The sequence below is a fragment of the Microtus ochrogaster genome, chromosome 24 (assembly GCF_000317375.1).
Source record: "Microtus ochrogaster isolate Prairie Vole_2 chromosome 24, MicOch1.0, whole genome shotgun sequence".
NCBI classification, from domain to species: domain Eukaryota; kingdom Metazoa; phylum Chordata; class Mammalia; order Rodentia; family Cricetidae; genus Microtus; species Microtus ochrogaster.
The window spans coordinates 4,674,787-4,700,363 of NC_022024.1; the positions used below are offsets into that span (position 1 = coordinate 4,674,787).

The 25,577-nt window shown below is 38.5% G+C and overlaps 1 protein-coding gene across 5 annotated transcripts in view; it reads right to left on the reverse strand.

The window, feature by feature from the left end:
• The window catches only part of Mon2 (MON2 homolog, regulator of endosome-to-Golgi trafficking), a 76,861-nt gene that overhangs the window by 31,536 nt on the left and 19,748 nt on the right, over nt 1-25,577 (reverse strand). For 3 of the 5 annotated variants that reach the window (XM_013350285.2, XM_005357937.3, XM_013350287.2), the window contains 18 exons: nt 24,738-24,867; nt 21,299-21,393; nt 20,190-20,315; nt 18,878-19,072; nt 14,769-14,893; nt 14,195-14,331; nt 12,906-13,059; nt 10,901-11,127; nt 8,839-8,920; nt 7,934-8,118; nt 6,626-6,738; nt 5,819-5,923; nt 5,449-5,529; nt 5,298-5,371; nt 5,124-5,214; nt 1,733-1,834; nt 921-923; nt 640-750 (listed from right to left, as the gene is read on the reverse strand). In XM_013350285.2, coding sequence (XP_013205739.1) covers nt 640-750; nt 921-923; nt 1,733-1,834; nt 5,124-5,214; nt 5,298-5,371; nt 5,449-5,529; nt 5,819-5,923; nt 6,626-6,738; nt 7,934-8,118; nt 8,839-8,920; nt 10,901-11,127; nt 12,906-13,059; nt 14,195-14,331; nt 14,769-14,893; nt 18,878-19,072; nt 20,190-20,315; nt 21,299-21,393; nt 24,738-24,867 — 2,136 coding nt within the window. The remainder of the gene's footprint in view (nt 1-639; nt 751-920; nt 924-1,732; nt 1,835-5,123; nt 5,215-5,297; nt 5,372-5,448; nt 5,530-5,818; nt 5,924-6,625; nt 6,739-7,933; nt 8,119-8,838; nt 8,921-10,900; nt 11,128-12,905; nt 13,060-14,194; nt 14,332-14,768; nt 14,894-18,877; nt 19,073-20,189; nt 20,316-21,298; nt 21,394-24,737; nt 24,868-25,577) is intronic. The other 2 variants (XM_005357939.3, XM_005357938.2) reach the window with 1 other exon arrangement.

Below are 25,577 nucleotides of genomic sequence, written 5' to 3' on the forward strand. Positions count from 1 at the left end.
ACCACACACACACCACACACACCACACACACACCACACACACACCACACACACACACCACACACACACACACCACACACACACATCACACACCCTGTCCCTGTGAGAACAGCGAGAGGAGCGGGTCCTAGAAGGGCAGGCACAGGCCAGGGGATGCCCTTGATGAGGAGGGCAATCTGCGGGCTAGAGAACCGCTCCAGGGCAGTTGCTAACTTCATTCAGCATAACTGAAATGTTTTTATGAACAAATCCTAAAACTGTTACATTAATAAGCAGCCCACAGCCTACAAGTAAGATAGAATATTGTTTAAGATATTATCTTGGTGGCACACACCTTGAAACCCCAGCTCCTGCACTGTAAGAACAGGAGGCCCAAGAATTCAAGGTCACCCTATGGGTGACTCTGTCTCACAAAAGAAAATTTATCCTAGGGCTGGGCGGTGGTGGTGCATGCCTTTAATTCCAGAATTCGGGAGGCAGAGGCAGGTGGATTTCTGTGAGTTTGAGGCCAGCCTGGCCCACAAAAACTAGTTCCAGGAAAGGCTCCAAAGCTACCCTGTCTCAAAAAACTAAAAAAAAGAAAAAGAAAATATATTCTAGAATATCATGAGATGAAACTACGTCTGTGAGTGACGGTTACCTGGTTCTGTGTCAGCGGCGGCTCGTGATTAAATGTCAGCCCTGCTTTAATGAGGGACGTCAGGGCTTCTGCTCCCCACTCTCTCATTCGAGAGTTTGGGTGCTGGCACACCTGAAGAAACACACGGTCAATAAAACCACATTTCATTGTATACATAAGGTAAAAAACACACATGAATCCAAGAACAGAAAAAACAATGCCATATTACAGCTTCTGGTATTTTTTTTTACAACTTAAAAGAGTAAAAGAAAAACTATATCCAAAAAATTCTGTAAGCTTACCTTCTGAATAAAGGCCATGGGAGGCAACAGAGAAAAAGACAGAAGACAAAAGATGAGACTTAAGTCACAGGAAAGGAAGGACTCCATGGCTGGAGGAACCCACATCACCAAAGGAAGCAGAAGCAAGCTTATCCTGGGTACTAGGAATTGAACCCAGGGCTTCAACCTTTGAAATGATAATCTACCTGATAGGGTGGTTTAATCACAGAGAAATCTGCACATATCCTTTATTGATAAATTTAATCCCAGTAAAAATGGGTAAAATTTTAGGAAGAATAGTTATCTTTCTCAGGTTTCTAAAATGACATTAAATTACTATGGTCCCCAAACTACACACAAACATATGTACCAACAGAAGCAGCTGGAGTTAAATTCCAGCTACTTTTCAAGGCACTGCCAGCTGAAGAAGAGATGTATCTAGTTAAGATTCCGCCACAATGTATGACTTAGTGGCAGCTCTCCCACGGGACCTCCACCACAGCAAACCTGTGTGCAAGGCACACTTGGAAATCGCTCTCACCCCAGACTGTTCAACATCTCAGATACACCTGACTGAGATGACTCAAGAGACTGTGGTCACAGGAAACCGTTCCTGACAGAGAGCTGACGTCACTGCTATTTCACACGTCATAGTTTCATCCATTTTATTTGATAAACCCTTCCCCAGGCTAATTACTACACAACAACAGTCCTTAAAATATAAGGGGCAAGGAGGGAGAGGGGAAAGTTTGTCTGTCATTATGTTGACTCATACGATCAGTGTGCGTGCCTTTCTCAGTAAAAGTAAGTAGTAGTTAAGAAAGAGAGCTCACCTCCAGTAGATGGCCAGTTAGAGGTCTCCATAAGATTTCTATTCTGTGCATATTAACTAGACCAGTTTCTAATAGTTTGGCAACAGCAAAAAGAGATGGTTCCTAAGAAGGAAACATATTACATGTTGATATGGTAAAGAGACTTCTGAGATCTGACTGAATAAAATAACATCACTATGTCTAAATTATGATTAGTCTGTATATGTAAAGTTAGTAAATGCAACAGAACTTATTATCATGATAAGTCTTTTTACTATCCCAGAACAGCTCCTAAAGTTACCCCCAAATTATATTGGCACAAAGTGTGAATAAATTACAGATCTTAGAGACTTACAAATCTAATTTTAAAAAAATTCTACACTAACATTGTATTGAAAACATTTGCAAAATGAAAATGTTTAATAGTGTCTTTTTCTTCCCAATGGAAGCCATAAATTAAGCTACACCAGGATTCTAAGACAACTGTGGCACAAGCTAATCATACGTACCTAAAGAATGTGGTAGAAAATTCATGTTTACGGAGAAATATGGCAGAAGGTTAAGACTGATTTCTACAAAGTTTTAAATGCCTGATATCTCACCTTGATTAGGCCACTGAATAGCAACATAGCTTATGTAAATTACAGCATCTACTGAAAATTTTAATGTGTAAAATGGAGATAACAGTATATAGACGAGATCTTGTCAGAAAGTACATGGTAAAAGTATATTTCCACAACAAACAGGGTATACACACAATCATTTCAGCATTTAAAAGAACATATACCTGTTCTAGATTCACGTATGAATATTTTTACAAAATAAGTTTTAATTAATTTAAAGGTTTTTAAAAGCTCCTTAAGTTTTATATTCTACAGAAGTATTTTAATGGGCTTTTTCTAATACTGCAATAAATTAACCATGCAGGAATATGAACTTAGAAAAAGAGTTCAGGTTTAGATTTGTGCTTCAAACAGAAAAAGTGACATAATGAACAAGAGTTTAATCTAAAAAGAGAAAAAAAAAAAAAAAAAACAAGGTCATCTATATACTACATATATAAGAAACCGGCCCTTTAAAAAAGAGTCTGGATCGCCAGTTAAACAGATGGCACTTCACTGAGCAGTAAGCATTCTTAAGATCTGAGGGTTCTCACCGGGCAGTGGTGGTACACACCTCTAATTTCAGCAGTCAGGAGGCAGAGGCAGGTGGGTCTATGAGTTAGAGGCCAGCCTGGTCTACAGAGCAAATTCCTGGACAAACAAGGCTACACAGAAACCCTGTCTCAAAAAACCAAAAAGATTTGAGTTTTCTTGAAGAACTCTAACAGAGCCACTGGGAAGAAAGACCAGAGATACAGTTCAGCACAAGAACATCTTGCCCACGGAGGACATCTCTGAAGTCTATCTTATATACTTTTATTTTCATTCCATAGTCATCAAGTCACTATTAAATGAGAAACTTCTTATCTTCTTTGGACCACACAGTCAAATGTCAAACATGAAAACAAGCATGCTGTGTTTATCAAATAGACACAATTCACAAAGCACTGTAAAATTCTTGTATTTCATTTGGTACTCTATTAAAATATTATAGCTTTGTATTGAGACTTAATTTCAAGATGTAAGATTTTTCAAGATAATCAATAAACTGATTAGTTTACTATTGTAACTAATGTTAATTCTTGCCTGGATTTGGAACAAAGAATACATTATTCTAAACACCTGAGTGTTCATGCAATTAACTAGATATATGATACATAAAACCATACTCTAGTAAGAACTTTTCTGTTTTCTATTTTTAGTTTTGTACGTGTATGGGTACTTGGCCTGCACATATGTCGTTTAACAGGTGACTACAGTGCCCTAGGAGGCTAGAAAAGAGAGTTTTGATCCCAATACTGGAGTTAACGATGGCTGTGAGCTGCCATGTGGGTGCCAGGAAGCAAAGTTGGTCCTCTGGAAGAGCAGCCAACGTTCTTAACCTCTGAGCTAACTCTTTCATCCCTAATAAAAACTACTGTTGCCTTGTTTTGTGGCGTCTCATGTAGTCTAGGCTGACCTTGACATTATATAAAGTTTTAACTGACTATGATCTTGAACTTCTGATCTTGCTGCCTATATCTTCTCCCAAGTGCAGGATTTCGGTGTGCATTGCCAATATCTGTTTTATATGATGCTGAGGATCCAGCTCAGGGTCTCATGCACACTAGGCAAGCACTCTACCAACCAAGCTACTATTCAGCTCCAGGAAGAGAAGAGATGAGTCACATAAAAAAGATGACAGCCACAGAGAACAGACAGATGATTGACAACTTTGAAGACAACACAGTTTGAGGCTGTACAGTTATTATTAAAAAGCTGAATAGTCTTCATATATTTGGAAGTGATCAAACTATCCATATTTTTTAAATGTACAAAGGGGGCTGGAGAGGTGGCTCATTGATAAAGAGTGCTGGCTGCTCCTGCAGAGAAGTGGAATTTAGGTCCTAGAACCCACACTGGTGGCTCACCCTGTAATTCCAGGGGATCTAAGACCTTCCAACTCCAAGGGCACCTGAACAAACGAACATATACATATGGTTTTTAAAATGCATACAGGACTTCATTTTTTTTATAGTGCCACATGTCCATTAGACAAGCACCGTGAGTCACTCTCTCAGCTAGTAACTTTTTTCTTATTTTCTTATTCACTTTTTTGGTGTTTACTTTTTTTGTGATGGAATCAAACCCTAGGCTTCCCACAGTGAGGGCAAGCACTTTACTAATGAATGAACAGTTCATTTAAAAAAGCAATTACTAAAATATGACTATGCTCAAATTTTCCTGTGCTTTACAAATGTTATAGAAAATATTTTGAGTACACAAAGAAATGTTCTTGAATACTAATATCAGAAGTACTGTTCTACACTTACTTGAAAGAAGAGAAAGAAGTCCTATTCTACTTAATTAATGGACAATGAAAACGATTAATTGCAAGGTGAGGAGCATCACTCTCGTCAGAAGGAAACAATGAGCCTCTGATTCATTTTCCATTCCCATGAAGGCAGCACAGCACAGCACAGCCACCGAAATCTGCCACACACTTTTCCTAACCTGAATCTTGCATTACCCAAATCATAAATGTCAAATACAACAAATACTATCAAGATATTTTATGAAAGCTAGTTATAAAAACTGTGTTGCATTATTTGTAAAATACTAAGACTATTCAGCACAAAAGAAAAAAGGGACATGATTCTAAATTCTACTACACACTTAGACCAATCACAAGCTACATCATGCCCTCTTTATTCCTCCTTCTACAAATGGTAAATGCAGACAGGCCACTGCTACAAAACACCAGTTCCACCAGTCAAACACTAAGGCCATTCATACACTGTGTAACCAAAGAGAAATGTAAACTACCACACCTTATTGTTTCCATAGGCCATATCCATTGCTTCTAGAGATAAGGAACAAAGTGCATTTATTAAATGATGCAAAGATACGTCATCAAGATACCTAAAATAAAAATGAAAAAGACAATTTCATCTCAAATATATAGCTAGGAACAATGTGGCTGTCAATTTAAAACCCAGACTTACTGTGAGCTCTCAAAGAGTCTTGAAAGTATGTTGGAAATTACTGGCAAATCTGTCATCACTGCTGTTGTCAGAACCTAAAGGAAGGATAAATTCAAATGTAAAGTGTGACTTTTGAAGAAGTGCCCACTGGATAGGGAGAGCTGTCACTTACTGTACTGGGTCCTTCTACAGCTCTTCCAGGCTTCAAGGCACCACCACCACTAGGCTTTAGTCCCAGAATCCACACAAGATGCTGACAATTAAAACAAGTTTATAAAATTATAAAAATTCTAACAAAATAGCTAGCAATAAAAATTAAAATTAGCAGTTTCTAATAATTAAAATGAAAATAATTAGCATCATTCATATAAAATAATTATAGCATGCAGGAGCAGTAGAATTTAGGGCATTATAAGTAATCCATTACTTCCTAAAACATAAGCCTTTTGTTTTATTTCTTCTCATCGTCTCCTTTTTCATCCTATTACGTGTATCTAGAGGACCAACAGGCATTGCTTATTTGTTAGCAATCATAAACATACCTGAAGAGTTGCCAAAACAAGTTGCCAAGATGTTCCGAGAACAGCACCGTGACAGTGTGCCAAGTTAAGCAGCGTCCTCATACACTGGATGTTTTTGGAAGTCAGCTATATTGAAAAAAGACAGATTTACAGCAACTGCTATAGAGTCTTAAAAATTAAAAGCTTACAAATCAGCATGAATGCATTCAAAGATTGTCTTAAATAAAAACCAGAATATTAACAAAATAAGTTTGGATAGTTACATAAAACACAAATTGGCCTAATTAAAAGTTGTGTTCTCAGAGCTGGGGAGATGGTTGAGTAAAATGCTTGCCATGTAAGTGTGAGGGTTGGAGTTCAGATCCCTATAACCCACATACATGTTGGGAGGGTGTGGTGACTTGCCTGTAACTCCAGCCATCGGGAAGTGGAGACAGGCCTACCTAGACTAACAGGAGAGCTTCTCATACAGGAGAGTTAGGAACCCTGCATCAGAAGGTGATGTGGAGCAGCAGAGGAAGAGAGCAGATGACGATGTTTGGCTTCTACACACAAACACATGTACAGACTCACTGACCTACACACGTGCCAACATTTGTATATACATGTGAATACACACCACGTAAACATAAACATGCACAAGAGAAGTTCCATTACTATGTTGGTTATGGGAATGATAGAAAAAATAGTTAACGAGTTTGTTCTGAAATATCCTTCAGGTAAAAGAAACTAAGTAATAATATTTGGAAAGAAAAAGAAAGAGTAGAATAGGCCTCGCTGATTGTTCATCGGTAACCATGTTAACCCCCAACACCTTAATTGCATTACCATTACTGTTCCTTGAGGCTGGACTGCCAGAGGCTGACCCACTGCCACAACTTGTTGGTGGGATTCACTGGATGGACTTATCATCATGACACTGTGGCCCTGGATAGAATATGCTAGAACAAAAAGGAAAGACTTAATGCAAGATACTGCTTTTTGTTCTTTTAAGGTAACATTATAAAGTATTAATTTGAATAAAGTTCAACAGTAACAATTACACAGCAGTACTATTTATCCAGATGCATGCAAACATCTGAAAACTCCTAAGGTACAAAAAAAGAAGCAAATATAATTTTCTACATAAATTGTTAAAATGATGAAATTTGGTAGCTCATTTATAAGCAAAACAGAATTAGGACACATTAAATATTTTAAATATGTATCTATTTGTACTTTTCTAGTTAGAGCCAAATAAATTTTGAGTGTGAAATCTGAGTATCAGATTAAATGTAATAAACCCAAGTGTTTTCAAAGTATTAGCCAAGAAAATAAGTTTTTGAATAAGAACCACTAAGCCAAACAGAAAAACAGCAATCATCATTTCAACAATGCATCATAGTTTACAAAGGATGCCAGAATCACATTACTTTATCTACATAGTTATTACTTAAAACTGCTATCGCTATATTCTTCCTCTCTCCGCCCCTTTTTCAGTGAAGAGCAGAAAAGAGATGTACTCCGTGGGGCCACACTGGGTCCAGTGACCCTAAGTTCCATCTTCTCTCTTCCCTTTTAAAGAGATGAAGGAACTGCTTTGAGGGGCTAGAGAGATGGCTCAGAGATGAAGAGCTCTTGCTGCTCTTCCAGAGGTCCTGAAGTCAAATCCCAGCCACCACATGGTGGCTCACAACCATCTATAATGAGATATGGTGCCCTCTTCTGGCAGGCAGGCAAGAATACAGTATACATAATAAATACACCTTAAAAAAAAAAAAAAAAAGAAGAAGAAGAAGGAAAAAAAAAAAAGGACTGTTATAGCCAGATGGTGGTGGTGCATGCCTTTAGTGCCAGCACTTGAGAAGCAGATGCAGGTAGATCTCTGAAGTCAAGGCCAGCCTGATCTACAGAGTGAATTCCAGGACAGTTACACAGAGAAACCCTGTCTTGAAGAAAAAAACAAAAACAACAACAACAAAAAAAAAAAAAACCTAACAAACTATTTTAAAGAGGTGGACAGAATGGAAAGGCAGGAAAATAGTAACACAATCAATGCACAGGACAGCAGAGGCCTGAACTCGGAAGTCCTATCATCCTTTCTCTGCGCGTGTCATCCCCCTGGACGGAGAGAAAGCTGTATGGTTGAATTCTTACATTTATTGGAAAGTGTAGCTGCAGTGGTGGCATTCAGTACGGTCAGAGCATAATGTGGAGGCAAGGAGCCTTTGCAGATGGCGGTGATAAAGGCGTCCCTTGATGTGACAAGGCCCAATCTTCCACACAGAGCGGCCATAGTCAGTTCAGCTTTTAAAATATTCTCAGTGGCAGCCTCATCTGTGCTGAAAAGATAAGGCATTTTGTTTATCCGATTAATTTATTTTAAGTTACACTTTAAAACATGATGTGGGCTTACATAGTCAGTGAGGTTTTAAGAAAAACTAAAACCAATATACTTAGGATGGAACTTTACCCAATTAGCCTAATATCTAAAAAACTGAACTCTGCAGTGTAATGCATACTTAGTTGGAAAAAAAGATAGAGAACTTAAACATTTAACTAAAAATATTAAGCATTTTATTTATTTCTTTGGAGACAGGGTCTGTAGTCCAGGATGGCCTCAAACTCAGTGCAATTCAGCTTCCTCAACCTTCTAAGTGCTGGGACCACAGGCATGAACCACCACCCCTGCATCAAGTATTTTAAAACCTGTTCATTCTGAGAGAAGCATCAAGCAAACTGTCATCTTTGCAAAAGCAGTGGCAAGGCTTGGCATGAAGTGTTCTGTAATTTGAAGATGTGTTTTTGATTAAAGCATTGTGACAATTCCAGTGGGAGTTCAGAGCAAACATGGGCTCCAAGAGGGAGTGACAAAGAGTGACATTCTTAAAGAAATGTTGAGGTGAAGGCAATGTTAATCATCCTGATTCCACCATGGCAGTGTGCACATGCCACAAATGTGCAACAAAGCTCTAATCATACAGAAAACTACAGACAGGAAATAAATTCTCTGGACAAATGAACTGCAATAACGTGCCATAAAACTCACAAAGACGTAATACCTGGCATCGAGCAGGAGCGAGAGTGCAGCGAGAAGACCACACCAGCAGGCACTCACCATCTCTTCCCAAACGGCTCTACTAACTTCAAAAGAAATACACACTCAATCACGTTATACCTGCCACAGTGAACTGTCAATCTATAAAATTCAACAGTCTAGTAACAGCTTAGTTATTAGACACCAAACACAAATATTAAAATACCCAAAGAACAAAAATATAGAAGCTGTGATTGTTTCATAATAAAAAACTCTTAAAGTTAAGTTGTTTAAAAATATTCATTACAAGATACTGCAATACCTCATTTGACCAATACCTTTTTAAAAAATACATAATGTCATTTCCTCTTCCCTAAGCCTTCAATAAACCAAACTGTCTTCTGTGTGATCAGCAGGAAATTAGTGCAGACTACTGTCTAGAATATCTGCTCAGCTAGAACACTGTTAGATCTGCTGAGCATCCAGCAAGTAAACACAGGAATAAAATGGCACTGAGTACCTCCTTGTTGGAGATGGGATTTAGAAATATATAAAGTTAAAATTGATCATGTAGAAATGAATCAGGAGCCAGGCGGTGGTGACACACACCTTTAATCCCAGCACTCAAGAGGCAGAGGCAGGTGGATCTCTGTGAGTTCAAGGCCAGCCTGGTCTACAAGAGCTAGTTCCAGGACAGACTCCAAAGCTACAGAGAAACCTTGTCTCAATAAAAAACAAAAAAGAAAAAAAGAAATGAATGAGGATTACAGAGGCTGGGGCGATGCCTTTATGTAAGGAAGCAGACGTTTTCAAATCCAGACCTGCCTCTTCACCAAGAAGCAAGAAGGACATCTCCTGCCCATATGTCAGTCTCAGTACTATCCCAGGGCATCTTGGAAACTGACTGACACCTGGCCTGAACAAGAAATACCTGAGATGAGGGTAGAACATCCAGCAGTGTTACACTGCAAGAGTACCAAGAGAGCATCGGAAATGTCAAAAGAACACCGCCCAGCTTCACAAGCCTTATCTGAGCACCGCACCAAAACCAATGGCAACTGAATGTAATTCTTTGGAGTCAATAAAAATCCAGCTTTATCCAAAGGTGAGAATTTCCAAAAATGATACAAACAGATAGTTTTGCTTCCACACATACTGATAAATCAAATCAGTAGCTAAATTAAACACAGTAAGTGCCCTGTACTAATCTTAGAAATGAATAAACCAATTTGGGATATATCCTTCTAAAATTTCAAGGTCATATAAAACCAGAACTAAAGAACTGTGTTCTACAGCGCAGGAAAATATTCATATATAGCAAAAAATTAAAAAAAACAAGGAACCACAAGGAAAAACACTGTGACAACCGGCAAAAATCTGTATGAGATCAGGGCTTAGATGAAATATTGGATTGACCCTAATTTCTGCTAGTAACTGCATCAGAATGGGGAGAACTATAATCAGTTCTAGAAAAGCATATCCAAATATTAAGGGTTAGTGGGACATCCTGTCTAGAACCTAATCTCAAATGTTTCAGTGGTGTGGGAGGTCCTCCTGTATATGTGTTGCTTTTATTGGTTAATGAATAAAGAAACTGCCTTGGCCTGTGATAGGCTAGGCAGGGGGAAAACTAAACTGAATGCTGGGAGTAAAAGAGTGGAGTCGCAGAGACACCATGGAGCCACCAGAGGGAAAAGACAAAAGATGCAAGCTGCCACCCAGAACCTTGCTGGTAGGCCACGAACCTCATGGTAAAATATAAAATAATAAAAATGTGTTAATTTAAGAGATAAGAGTGAGACAGAAATATGCATTCACTAACAGGCCAAGCAGTGTTGTAACTAATACAGTTTCTGTGTGATTGTTTTGGTTGTGGGCAGCCAGAAATGAACAAGTGGTCTCTCCCAACAGATCAGAAAAGAAGATAGTGGTATGTATACAAATAAAGAGGAAAGTAATACCAACATGATAAAGTGTTAATAACTGGGCAGAAAGAGCAAATGATAACACAGGAACATCTCTCTATATTCTGCCTAAACTTCAAACTACTGAGAAGTAACCAAGGCAGGCAGAGAATCATAGAATACCTGTCTCCTTATCTGCTGGGTCTGACACTGACTGCACGTCCCGCTGTTCTGATGACTCAGAGTGTGCTTCTTGAACGACAGCTGGACACTCGGTTTCAGCCTCTCCCAACTCTCCTTCTATCATAGTGGTGATTCCACGGACAAGATCCAATAGACAGTGGAAAGCCACAGACATGGCATAGCCTTCTGGTATGGTTGGGGGTTCAACTTTGTCCAGCATTTCTAGGCTGAAATCACAAAAAAAATTAAGGCATTAATGAGAAGACACAGGAAAGAAAACATAGAAAGCTATTTCCAGAGTTATAGACCCTAAAAAAACAAAAAGCGATATTCCTGAGCTTGTTTGATTCGGAAAAGGATTCCCTTCCGTGTTCTAAACTGATTAGAGGGGCTGAAGATGGCTCAGGGGATAAAGGTACTTGCTGCCAAGTCTGATAATCTGAGTTTGATCCCCTGATCCACATGATGAAGGAGGAAACTGACTCCTGCAAGCCATGTCTCTAATCTCCACCCGTGTGTGCACACACATACAATAAATATATTTTTAATGTAAAAAATGATTATAAAAATGAAGGCCTGACTGCTACCATAACTTCTTTTTGAGATGTGCTGATATCTTCACTATTTTTGATATGCAATATAAAAGCTAACATAAAATATATTAAAACAGTACAAAGCTTCTCAAACTCTTACTTTTAAGATAGTGTCATAAAAGATAAAATAATAAAACAAAATAACCTACGAAGAGGAAGATGATTTTACGTCAGAGAAAATATAACTAAGACATCCAGGTCACTAGTGACCTCAGAGACAGCCAATGTGCAAATAACACTGAGGGACATCTGTGTCGAGTTCAAATCTAGTACATAGGAGGAATTGTTCACAAGGCAAGACAATAAATCTTATGTTCTAAATTAGGACAAATGAGGAATTATGGTTCTAAATCCCTCCAAATGGTCACTTCTCAAGCTAACAACACAAAGAATGAGTAATTCAACTGGAAAGAATTAATGACATTGGGCTAATTATATTCACACCAAGAGAAAAAAAGATGTTAGATCCCACCTCTTGTATATGAAACTAGCTCAAAATAAATCAATAATATAAATATAAAAGAAATTACAAAACTCCTAGAGACATAGGCATAAACCTTCATAAGATTATGCAATATTTAGATATAATACCCCCCAAAAACAGTCAAAAAATGAGGTGAAATGACTCTGTCCAAATTTAATTTTTTTTGGGGGGGGGGGGTTTCGAGACAGGGTTTCTCTGTGGCTTTGGAGCCTGTCCTGGATCTAGCTCTGTAGACCAGGCTGGTCTCGAACTCACAGAGATCTGCCTGCCTCTGCCTCCCGAGTGCTGGGATTAAAGGCATGCGCCACCATCGCCCGGCAACTCTGTCCAAATTTAAAGCACTGTGCTCTGCAGCAGGAAAAGGAGAGCTTACAGAGCAGCAGCAGCTCCCGCAGACCCTGGTCAACAGAGCCCTAAAATACATGTCCTTCTAGTCTGCTCCTTTTGCTGCAATAAAACATGATGACTGGAAATAACCAGAAGAGAAAAGGACCTCACTGACTTCTTAAACATGGAAAATACTTTTTCTCACACACAGAGTCCTGAAATTCAGCTATACAACAACTTTCATCTCATATATTGGAGAAATTAGTTTAAAGAAAGATGAATTTGCCAAAAGGGATTTAATTCTGGAAGAGCTATATCCAAGAGGTCTAAAAATCAAGTCATATAGTTAACTGAGAAGCTACATAAACAACCGAGTCAATTCTTAGGTAAATAAATTCATATTTCTGCTTTATAATGCTATTAAAAGCCTACAAACAGAAAAAAACAAAATTTAGTCCTGTTTAGAATCCTTAAAACAAAACAAAAGAAAGTAAGCTCCAAAATGTATAAGCAACATTAATATAATCTAGACAGAAGTATTTTAAAGTTAAATATCATCATCAGTAGTTATTTATTATAAAACAATGTTGATATTACTTACTAAGTGGCTTTCGCGCTGCCCTGAACTGTAATAGTCAGGATAGGTATCCAAGTTCCTCTGTATTCAAATGCTGGTAGCAGAGTAACACCTCCACCAATCCCCACCATCCCTGAGCTGGCTGGCGCTGAGACTGGGCCACCAGCATTATTATTTCCTATCAGACAAGGAGGAAAAGCAAAGATACCAATTTATTGGTTGATTGTAAATCAATAAATTCCAACACCTACTCAGACTTAAAGACTATGCTATGAAAACAAAATGTTCATAATTCTCTTTTACCCAGAGAGCCTATTCCTTTACAACAATTTTTTAAACGTAAAAGTTATTAGAGAGCCTAGGCAGTTAGGTCTATAGGTAAAGTGTTCGTCACATAAGCATGAGGACCTGAGTTTGCTCCCCAGTACCATATAAGATTTATAAGTATGTCTCAAAGAAAATAGTGCAAGTTAGGTTATACTGAACCACAGTAAATGAACAAACCCCAGCAATTCAACAGAGCAGCTCCAATATGAATAAACTGATGGATATACAGAGGAGTGCCTGAGTTTGCACCCCAATACCCACAAAACACCTGGGCTTGGTGATGCACACTTACAACCTCAGCATTGGGGAGACAGAAATTGGCAGATCCCAGTGGCTTGCTAACCTGCCAGCCCCGCCTGCTCAATGAGCCCCAGGTCCCAGTAAAAAAACTGTCTCAAAATACAAGATGGACAGTCCTAGGAAATGACAACAAAGTTGACCTCTGGCCTACATACACACACCAGTCTGTGCCTGCACATATATGAACACATACACAGTTCTAAGAACAAACACAAATTTTTAATACTTTATGTTAGACTTCTTCTGGAAAGTAAGAATGAAGAGCTAAAAGGCCATTCAGGTAGTTCAAAGTAGCAGTGAAAACACACAGAGGGAAAGAGAAGCCATACACTGATTTCCAAACAAACTCAAATCATGCGAGACAACTTCTATTAAGAGATTAAAAGACGTCCTAAGGGTTAATGTCCAGACTCTTTAAAAGGATCCAACAAAGACTTTTTCAAAAATAAAGATAGCATCTAAACTTTCAGCCTATGTAATCAGAGGAAATAAAAGTATATAAGAGAAGAATATCTATTCTGAAAAAGAAAATAAACTAGTTTGCTGTGGTATAATCAATTATTTCTTTAATATTTAAAACTCTTTGCTCTCAGCACACTCGGTGTTTCAAGTTTGTATAGACATAAGACTTCTAATGGTGAGTAAACGGAGGGAGAAAATGAAGACAAATCTGAGCACGACGTTACCAGCTTGGTTGGCTGCAGCAGGGTTTCCAGTAGGAGGGACGAGAAACAAAGACTGGATAAAAGACCCCAGTGCGTTCACAATGTCACGGAAGACCTTGGTGGAATGCTGCTTCATGTCGTACGACTGACAAAAAGACCTGTGAAGAAATTTTAAACATCCTGGGCAAGGCATTTGACTGTATTATAATATTCACATTTTATATAGTAAATATAAATGATTGCTACTATTACAATCCTATATTTGGTGTCACCCATCACACCTGAGTGGTTTCTCTAATTTGGACAGAGACGGGTTTAGATTCAACTCAGAAAGAAACACCAAAAAAAAGAAAAAAAGAAAAAAGAAAGAATGAAAGAAATGAAAAGAAATACTGGCCATATTTGCTTAGCAGATGATGGCAATCATTACCCACCCATGTGCTTGACTCTCCCAGCTCTTTCCCAAGCTTCCACCTGGTGTGGCAAACACACAAACACCATTTTCTTTAAGAAGCATCACTAACTCTTACGAATAGGTACCCCGCTCTTCTAAACTCAGCAGTGATCAAGCTAGTCATCTGACAGAACACTTTACCTTAACAAGTGAGGCTGCACACAGAGCCTGTGTATCGATTCCACGGCAACAGCTCGAAGCCACTGTGGCTTATCTGCATCCAGGAACTTGACCAGCAGTGACAGAAATATTTCACACTCGGTTACCTAAAAAGAAAAGGAGGTTTAAACATTTCGTTGAGTCAAAAGAAATGATAATAATGTCAAATCACCTTAATGGGGATAAAACGGTGAATAAGAAGAGTTAGCTGGAAACAGCTGCAGCTTCTCGAACATCTTTCTGCAGTACTGATGAGCTCCAACCCTTGGCTTTGGAAAACGTGATACACATCTTGTCTCTAGTCCTACAAACTGCTCGCAGATGTATGATCTGCACCTCAGTAACACTCTACATGTTATACACTGGATTGCTAAAAAGCAAAGAGGCAGTTTGGTGTGATGGTGCCAGCCTGGGTTACAACAGCAAGACCGTCTCAAAAAAAACAAAACAAAACAAGAACGGAAAAACGAGAAACCTGCAGCAGCTGACAGACGCACAGAAACAGGCAGGTGAGGCACGTAGCATGGGGCCTAGTGCTTTAGCCAATGCAGACTGTATTATTAACAACTTCTCTATATAATAAACAATGGCTAAAGCATACCATCCATGATTTACCGAGTGACAAACAAAATGAACCAGGTAAATGAACGACTCCTGTGACTTATCTGTCAAGTAAACAGCAGGACTATAGAAGGTAGAACGAAGCTGACTTTGAGATTACTAAATCTAATGGATTCCTCATGAGTGCAGCTAGTAACTGCATGTTTCAGCTGTGGATGCCCCAAAATGAGGCAAGAAACTGGGTAAATAAAGTAGTCTTCAAGATTTTAGCCTCAACAATCAGGAAAGAGAGACAGTTAGATCTCTTCATATCTAATTCTAGAACAGCCAGAAATACATAAAGAGACTGTGATTCTAATAAAGTATTTTAGAGCCAAGCCTTAGCTACTATTGTTTTCTAATGCCTTCCAGTATCTTTATGAGGTGCTTTAAAAAAGTAGGATGTAACCATAAGGATAAAAGAAGCAACTTCCCAAGAAATGGAAGGAGAAAAAAAGGGGGGGGGTAGATTATTATGATAGGAAAAAAAGAGTAGATTATCAAATCTTCTTTAATAGAAAAAAAACAACAGTTAATCTCAAAATATTTTCCATTGGTATGGATTTTGGTTTATTGATACAAATTTAAAGTTAATCTTGTTATATGTATATTTCTACTCTTGTCTAAGGTATTATGTTTATACAACTCATTTAAAAATTTAATATATAACTAAGAAATACAGATTAATAGTCATCTATAATAGTCAAACTTATAGTCATATGTATACAGAGATATATTTCAGATAGATAGGTATTCTTCAAACATTTCAAAGACCTACAGATTATGGCATTTAAAATGTTTTAATAACTTAGACTTTTCATGACAATCTGCTCCTGACAGCACCAATGTATCCAGAGAAGACAGGCACTGAAGAAACTGCCCTTGCCTCAATTGTTGAAAGTTACTGTCCAAACTGGACACAAGATATACAACTACCAAACTTTGCTAAGACAAAGCAGGATGGCCCTTCAGAATTCCCTGCTTCATAGGAAAGTTTGTCAAATATAGTAGGCCTGTAGGCCAACGTTGGATGCCCCAACATACAGAGAAACTTTTGGTGACTGTCCACAGCCTGATGTCCCTGTCATTATGTAACATTTCATCCTTCTGGTGTCTTTGATGGACTTGAAGACTAGATAGTCATAGTTATAATTTTTCTTAGTTGATGAAAGGGTAAATTAGATACAAAACTTCAGACTCATCAATATAGCATGGATAATTAAATGTTTTCTCTGACTTTGTCAAATGCAAAGATTTGATAACTGTTTTAATGTATATAATTTTACTATGTTAAAGTTGAACCCTTCCTTTTTTAATTAGACAGAAAAGGGAAAATGCTGTGGTATAATCCTCTGTACACTGTGAATATGTATTATTCTCATTGGTTAATTATAAAGCCGACTGGCCTATAGCAAGGCATGATAAATCTAGGCAGGACAACCAAACTGAAGACTCAAAGAAGGGTGGAGTCGAGGCTGACACCAGTGAGACACCCAAAAGAAAGATGCTAGAGGACAGGTAAAGCCACGAACCATGTGCCAATACATGGATTAATAGAAACGAGCTAAGTTATAAGAGACAGTAATAAGACTGAGCTATTGGCAGAGCATTTATAATTAATATGAGTCTCTGAGTGATTAATTCGATAGTGGCTGGGGGACAAGGAAATTATCATCTACAGGTGTGGGGTGTAGGAGATCCTGTCTTATAAAAAGAAAAAAATCAAAATTATGCAGGTAGAAATTCAAACATCAGATAAATGTTTGACAGCATCAAGCACACATGGCAACCACTGGCTCAGGTGCTAATGGGTTTGTCAGTGACAAATCTTTAGAGAAATGTTAGCACTGAAGTGAAACATTGGGGCTAGTGAGGTAACTCAGTCAGTCACTGCTTTCTGAGGGAGTCATGAAGACCCAAGTTCAACCACCTGCACCTACATTAAAAAAGCAGGGTGCAGTGGCTTATGTGATATCTGTAACCCCAGTACTAGGGTGGTAGAGATGGGTGGGCAGCCAGCCTAGCCAAATTTGTGAGGTCCAGGTTCAGTGTGGGATACTTTTCAAAGGTAAGGTGGAGAGACACTGACAGAGATACCTCATGTCCACCTCTGACACACACACAGAGACACCTCATGTCCACCTCTGACACACACACAGAGACACACACAGAGAGACATACACACAGAGACACCTCATGTCCACCTCTGACCTGCACACTCACAGAATACACCAAAAACACACACAAAACATGTTAAATTTAGTGAAAGGGAGCTGGGCGTGGTGGCGCACACGTTTAATCCTAGCACTTACAGGACAGAGGCAAACTGATCTCTGTGAGTTGAAGGCCAGCCTGGTCTACATAGTGAGTTCCAGAACAACCAGAGTTGTAACACAGAGAAACCCTGCCTCAAGAAAAAGAAAAAATAAAGGTGAAAGATTAAATTGGATACGTAATTAAAAACCCATTCTTTCCTTCCTAAAGGAAATCAAGGTCAGAAAAGAGATATGATAGCTACTTTAAGTTAAAAATTAATTTTTATAAACTCCTTAAGGGCACCTTTAAGAAAAATGGATCTGGGCAGACACTGTTAATGATCCAAAAGACAAAGATGTACTCAGGTCAGAAGTCAAAGGAAGCAAAGTACAGGATATATTTTAACTCGGTCTCCTCTACTCCTCTAGTAACTGAAGAGACTAACTGACAATCACTCTCCTTCGCCTCTCAGCAACATGAAAAGCTGAGCTAGTGAATAGTGGGGGCAAAATGGTTGTTGAATACCTTGGGGTTCCCTGAGACCATGTGTGGGAGTATGGGAGGTCAGACACATTTTCATAATACTATTATGATTTGTTATTTTCAATGTAGTTAACACTTGATCTGATAGTACAAAAGCAATGGTATTAGAATGTTTGGCAGGAATCATGGAGGCAAAATCAAATTGTACTAGCATCATCTTCACTGCCATATACAATTAAAGATGCATATATATAATATTCTAACATATATAATATTCTAATATGTATATATATGTTTTATCTAAAAACAATCTGATGCTTAATTTCCACTGCTAACTTGATTGAATTAATAAACACCTAGGGCATTCATGGGGTGCACATTGGGTTCACGTGTGAGAGTTCCAGAGAGAATTAACTAAGGAGAGTTCACCTTGCATACTGGTGATACCTCCAACAAAAGCTGGGAACCGAAGTGGAATAAACAGGGGAGATGGAGGAGGCCTGAGGTCAGAAGCATAGTCACTGCTTCCTGGCTACTGTAAGGTAAGCAGCCTTTGTGACATCCCCCACAATCGTTGACATTTCTGCCTAACTCAGGCTCCAAGTAATATAATCAGCTGGCTAAGGATCAAAACCTGTGAAACCCTGAGCCAAAGAGTAAGTTTCCCCTGCTTTAAGTTGTCAGAGAGACAAGACGCTAACACACACTGCATGCAGTTATATGTACAAACATGTTTGGAAACTAACACTTACCAAAAGACTATAAAACTGCTTGATCAGAACAGACACCACTCTCAGCAAACGCATGCAGATGGGAAAATACGGTTTTTCAACTGGTGCTGGAGAAGATGAAGTGCTGGAACCTTGTCTGAATTTTATATTTGGAGAAAAGAGCTTGATCACAAGAGGGCATACTCTTTCTTTGAGGAGGAAACTGAATTCCTGATGCTGTTTGCAAAGGAAAAGAAGAATTCACTTAGTTTGCAACATCCTTCCAAGGCACAGCCACACTAACTTTAGAAGGTACATCATGCAGTCTGCTCACGCTCCTCCAACTTCGCTTATTTCCCTCCTATCCTTACAAAGTCTCCCTTCCTTCTCTTTACAAATCTCTTTCCCATATTCATTGCTTTTTCTTTCGCTTGTTTCCCAAAGACTTTTAACTAGTACCAATCATGTGATCTGGTTTGAAAATATCAATTAGAGACTGGACACTCACACTGGGTATACAACTGGATACGACACCTGCCCCTCTCCCAGAATCTGACCATTGCCAATCAGTAAGGTCTCATGCAGCTCTTACCATAACTTAAAGGCTTGAAATGTGCACTGTTCTTAAATGGACTAAACACAAATTGGAAATATTTCAAGAAGATTCTGTTAAAGAAAAGGCTTATTTGGGGGACGGGAGAGATAATTTCACTGATTAAGAGCACTGGCTCTGATTCTGATTTTAGATTTTGAACCCAGGTTTGATTCCCAGCACCCACATAGTAGCTAACAACCATCTCTAACTCCTGTTAGATCTGCTGCCCTCTTCTGGCCACCATGGACACTGCATGCATGTGGTACACAAACATACACTCAAGCAAAAGAGCCTGGCACGTTACAAAAAAAGAGAAGGAGAGGAAAAGAAACAGCTTTACTTTCACAACTCTAGGCTTGGGGAAATCTGCCTAAATCATTTTGTAAGGTTTAATCTAATAAAATTTTAAAATGTTGGGGGCAAGGAAGAAAGACAGGAAGATGACAGGAGGAAGACAGACCAATAAAAAACAGAAAATTACTAAATCAAAAGAACAATGATAACCCCAGTGCTCAGGAGACTGAGGCAGCTGCACTTGTAAAACCCTTGTCAAAAAAGAACAAAAATACTATAAAGAAAACATACCTTAAACTCTCAAAGAGAGAACAAACAAATGCCACAGAGTAGTTTTGTTTGAAGCCTAATGCTATGTTTTTGTATCTTCAAACATGGAAAAAATACATGTTTATTTCTTGACTTGACAAATATATATGAGAAACTAACACTAATTTTGTAACGAGACAATATCGATGAGCTTACTTGTAAAAAGACCTGTGGGAAGTCATTGAGGACTGATTCCAGCAGCTCCAGGCCAAAAGTCCGAGTCATTTCGGTCATGCCGACGAGCCAGTAAGGGGCGTCAGCATTAACCAACTGACAAAGGTCCTGGGAAATAAACAGGATCATGGGTTACAATAAAATATGCTTCCACAACTCACAGTTTATGAAACTACAGCAAAACAAACCCATTTTTCTTAAAAATTAACTAGCAGTAAGTAATTCAAATTTTGACAAATTATACGTTCAGAAGATTTCAGTAAAGCTCTATAGAAGCATGTAACTAGACACTAAGCAGATAACTATGGACAAGCATTAATATTATTTAATAAAGAATAAACTTCTAATCTTACTGTACTTAAATGATTTAGTCATGCCAAATCAGGTAAGGTTTTTGTAAATAAGGATTACATTATGTAGACAGAAAATTTATTACATAAACTTTCCTCACTAAAGGAATGTTTTTGTAGGATTGGTCATCCCTAACATACTTGTTTTTCTAGTTCTGAGTTTAATTTCACTTCCTTAAAGTAAGCCACAGCATTTAGCTGTTAGTCAGATTTACAGTAGATGCAGAAGTCTTTCGTCAGGGCTGGAGAGATGGCTCAGTGGTTAAGAGCACCGGCTGCTCTTCCAGAGGTTCTGAGTTCAATTCCCAGCAACCATATGGTGGCTCACAACCATCTGTAATGAGATCTGGCACCCTTTGGCGTATGGACATACATGGAGGTAGAATGTTGTACACATAATAAATAAATAAATCTTTAAAAATAACAAAAATAAAGAAGTCTTTTAGAACTACTTTATATTTATTTATTTATTATGTATACAATATTCTGTCTGTGTGTATGTCTGCAGGCCAGAGGAGGGCACCAGACCTCATTACAGATGGTTGTGAGCCACCATGTGGTTGCCGGGAATTGAACTCAGGACCTTTGGAAGAGCAGGCAATGCTCTTAACCACTGAGCCATCTCTCCAGCCCTAGAACTACTTTAATACTAATTCTGACTATTTAATAGTTTTTTGCATTAGAAATTATATCAGACATAAATTCTAAAATAGCAAATATTACGTTTGTCAACTGAAATACCTGGAAAAGCATATATGCATCTTTAGCACAAGGCTTCAGGGTGCTGACAGACCTTCGGTTACTGTTTCCTTGGACCAGCACTGGTGGTTCTATGTCTGCAATCAAAACAGGCCAGGGATAGGAGGGACTTCAAAATGACCTTTAGCAAATCAATGCTGAGTTTAAAATTCATTCTTCTTATATAACCATAATCTAATAATTTCATAACTATGTCTCCAAAGTGAAAAATTGATATTTTACATAAAATATCATAAGAATTTTGAATATCCATTTTCTTACATACGTTTTAACAAGGTTACTACTTTTATTTACACATTTGATTTCCCCAGTCTCTTATTTGTGAGTTCCTTTATCACACGATAGCTCTAAGTCTGTAATAAATAACAAACATAAAGTTCACCACATAACCATTTCCCCTACCTTTTCTTAGCTTCCAAAAGATGACCGGCTTGACCTGCCACTGTAACTGTGAGTCATGGCTGGCTGCACCAGCTAAGAGTCAGCTGCAATGGTTTGCCCTGCTCACAGCATTTTTTAAACACTATTATGATTGGGACCATTCTCTGGGCTGATGACATAGTCTGTGGGCAAAGGTGGCTGAAGCCACACCTAAATATCTGAGTTTTTGATGCCCAGGATCCACACAGTAGAAAATAAGAGCTAATTCTCACAAGCTATCTTCTGACCTCTACATGTGTGCTAAGGTATATACTTGAGTATGTGCACGTAAACACACACACACACACACACACACACACACACACACACACACACACGTGTAATAGTTTTGGGTGTTGTTTTCTTAATTTTTTTTATTTGTTTTTGTTTTTGTATTTAAAGGCAGGGTTTCTCTGTGTAGTCCTGGATGTCCTGGAACTTGCTCTGTGGACCAGGCTAGCATTGAACTCAGAGATCCACCTGCCTCTGCCTCCTGAGTACTAAGATTAAAGGTACATACCACTACTGCTGGGCTATATTTTTCTCCAAAATAATATTTTTACTGATGAGATTTATTTATGTATTTATGTATACGGTGTTTTGTTTGATGCAGAAGAGGGCATCAGATCCCATGGGACAACAGTTACAGATGGCTGTGAGCCACCACTTGGGTGCCCTTGGGAATTGAACTCAGGACCTCTGGAAGAGCAGTCGATGGTTTAACTGCTGAGCCATCTCTCCATCCCCAATAGATTTTTTTAAAAGATATTCTTTGTAAATGATGGCAGCCTTTAAGAAAAGTGTTGATTTAATAAATAATTGAAAGTGGTTTTGGTATTTTTTCTGTTATATTAAAATAGAAAGTAGCAAATGGTATTTCAGCCTTTAGAGAAACATGGCTAAAAATACTGCTCCATGAATTACATCAAAGTTATGAATATAAGGCATTTAAACTAGAAAACTGTCCTATGCTTACCATGATTTTGAATAATTCCCTAACATTTCTAACTACCGGAATTCTACTTGTACTTCTCAAAGAGAAATGCAGGACAATTATGTACAATGCCAGCAGAAACATCCTAGAAAACCAACAGTGCACAGTGGTTGATCTAAATGCGAAGACTTAAGTCAACAGTCAAGTCAGGGAGGCAGAGTGATCACGGCTGTCCTTTCCAGCATTGCACAGTTTACGAGTACGCCATACAATCACCAATTAAGTGGACTGGACACAGCATCAAGCATTAAGAAAGAAGATAAACTATGTGAAGGGAAGAGCAGATGGAGTTTTACAAAGCCAGTGAGATGCTCTGCAGGTATCTGCTGCCAAGCCTGCTGACCTGCATCCAGTCCCTGGGATGGAACTGTAGCAGAGAACTGACTCTGACCTCCACATTTGTGCTGTGACATGCTTGCCTGCATATATGTGTGCATACCTGCACACACAACAAATGCGTAATTAAATGCAAAAAATACATAGTTTTTTTTTTCTTGCTTGAGCAAAAAAGCTACGTTGTTGAAGACTGCACCACTTTAAATTCTTTCTAGAGGAGGTGGAAAATATTTTCCAACCAATAAAGGTCACCACTAAAAACAATCTCTATAGTTAAAACCATCAATTCTCAGGAACTATAACATGTCAAACAACGGGTATCTGCATCCATTCTCTAAAAGAACGTTTCTAATTTTTAAGAATCTCTTTAAATCTCAAAGAAGTGACTTGTTATTACCAGAGTATTTAATGAAAATGTAAAAGATTCACATACACCAGTAATTTCCAACAGGTGTCAGCAAACTTCACATGAGGGTACCTACACTTGGAAGGTTACCTTGGTGAGTGATTCATGGTGGAAAACACAGGTAGGATGGCACTAGAGTCACTTTAAAGTGTTGACTACCATCCAGTGTCTAGCAGGAGCTTGTCACTGAACTAGAGGACAGCCACACAACATAATCCAACTATTAAAATGCAAACTATGCAGACAGAACACTACAAAAATTAATGGAATATGTTTGCATAAAAATACAAACAATACAATATTTTGCTAAAATATGAAATTATTAACTTCAATGAGGGGGCTACACATGTTAGAATTTAATATAGAAAATGAAGTCTCTACTTAGGGTGATAAAATAGTGAATTACTTATTTATTTACTTGGGTTTTGGAGACAGGGTCTCTCTGTATGTAGTTCTAACTATCCTAGATTGCATAAAGACCCACCTGCCTCTGCCTCCCAAGAGCTTGTATTAAAGACATGTGCTAACATAACATGGCCAGGTGAATAATTTATTTTTAAATTGCCATCAATTTTTAAGTGTCACATAGTAATGTGTATATGTGTATATATGTGTTACATATGTTTGTGTGCACATACATACTACACCTGATATGGTTAATGTCAGTTGCTAACCTGACAAGATTGAGAACCACATTCCAGGGCACATCTGTGAGGGACCGTCTAGATTGGGAAAAGCCATCATAAATGTGAGCTGCACCATTCCATAAGCTGGGATCCCATTCATGCCCGGAGTGCAGTGTGCTCACCTTCCCCGCCTGCTGCAGCGACCTTCCTGCCACCATGAGCTGCACACACCCCCCCCCCCCCGTCAACACTAAACCAGGATAAACCCTCCCTTCCTTGAGCTGCATTTGGCAGGATTATCTGCCAAGTTAACAAACAAGTAAAGGAACTCATCACATATGAACATACATGCAGATACACACATACACATATATACATGTGTTTATATCTATGTGCGTACATGTGTGTAGAAGTTTTCAAGTGTTGAGACTGTATCTCGCTGGCCTCAAGCCTGGGGTCCTGCAGAGCCAGGATTACAGATGTGCACCAGCACATTCGTCTCCACAGGATACACAGGGTAGATTTTCTAGCTCTAGGGCATTACTAGTTCACAAAGTAAAAGCTAAAAATGAATGAAAATTAAATCTTGTATCCACGACCCCGCTCACAAACAAGAAGGAAGCGATATCACCACTTTACCACTGTGCCGCTCGTCTTCGGCCACCATCCTCTCGAAGACAACGGTTACCACCTGCCGTACTGTAGCAGCAGCTGTGTTGTTTGTGATATTGTCCTTTGTGAAGTGCAGTCGAAAACAAAGAACAATCGCCTAGAAAAAAAATTCCTTAGTGTGAAGCAAAACTGAAGAGCATGGATATTAGCCTGTCAGACAAGCCACAAGTAAAATAATTTGTTTCAGTTAGTCATTAAAAATCCTACCTTTTTATAAAATAAAACAAAAAATTCTGATTTCAAAATAATTTCAGTCTCAGTAAATACATAGCTATGTAAAATTAGACAAAAGTTTGAAATATGTCTTTCCAAATATGGTTCATTTAATGTGTTTTAAAGTATATCATGCAGCCAGGTGACAGTGGCGCACGCCTTAGTTCCAGCACTCGGGAGGCAGGGGCAGGTGGATCTCTGTGAGTTCATGGCCAGCCTGGTCTACTAGAGCTAGTTCCAGGATAGGCTCCAAAGCTATAGAGAAACCCCATCTCAAAAGACCAAAATAAATAAATAAAAATTGCCTTTATTATTAAGAAGACTCTATAGACTAAGTTGTATCCCTTAAAGGTATATAATTTCATGAGTGCTGCCTGACCGAAATGAACATAGCCATGGTGCACACTCTATCACCTGACTGAAATGAACATAGCCATGGTGCACACTTTATCACCCTAACACTTTCTTGTGCATCTCTATATCCAGTTGTTCCTTGAGCCATGGAGAATTGATTTTTTTCACTGTTGACCATTCAGTATTTTCTACAATTTCATATAAAGATTCATGTATTATGGTTTATGTCTTGCTTCTTTC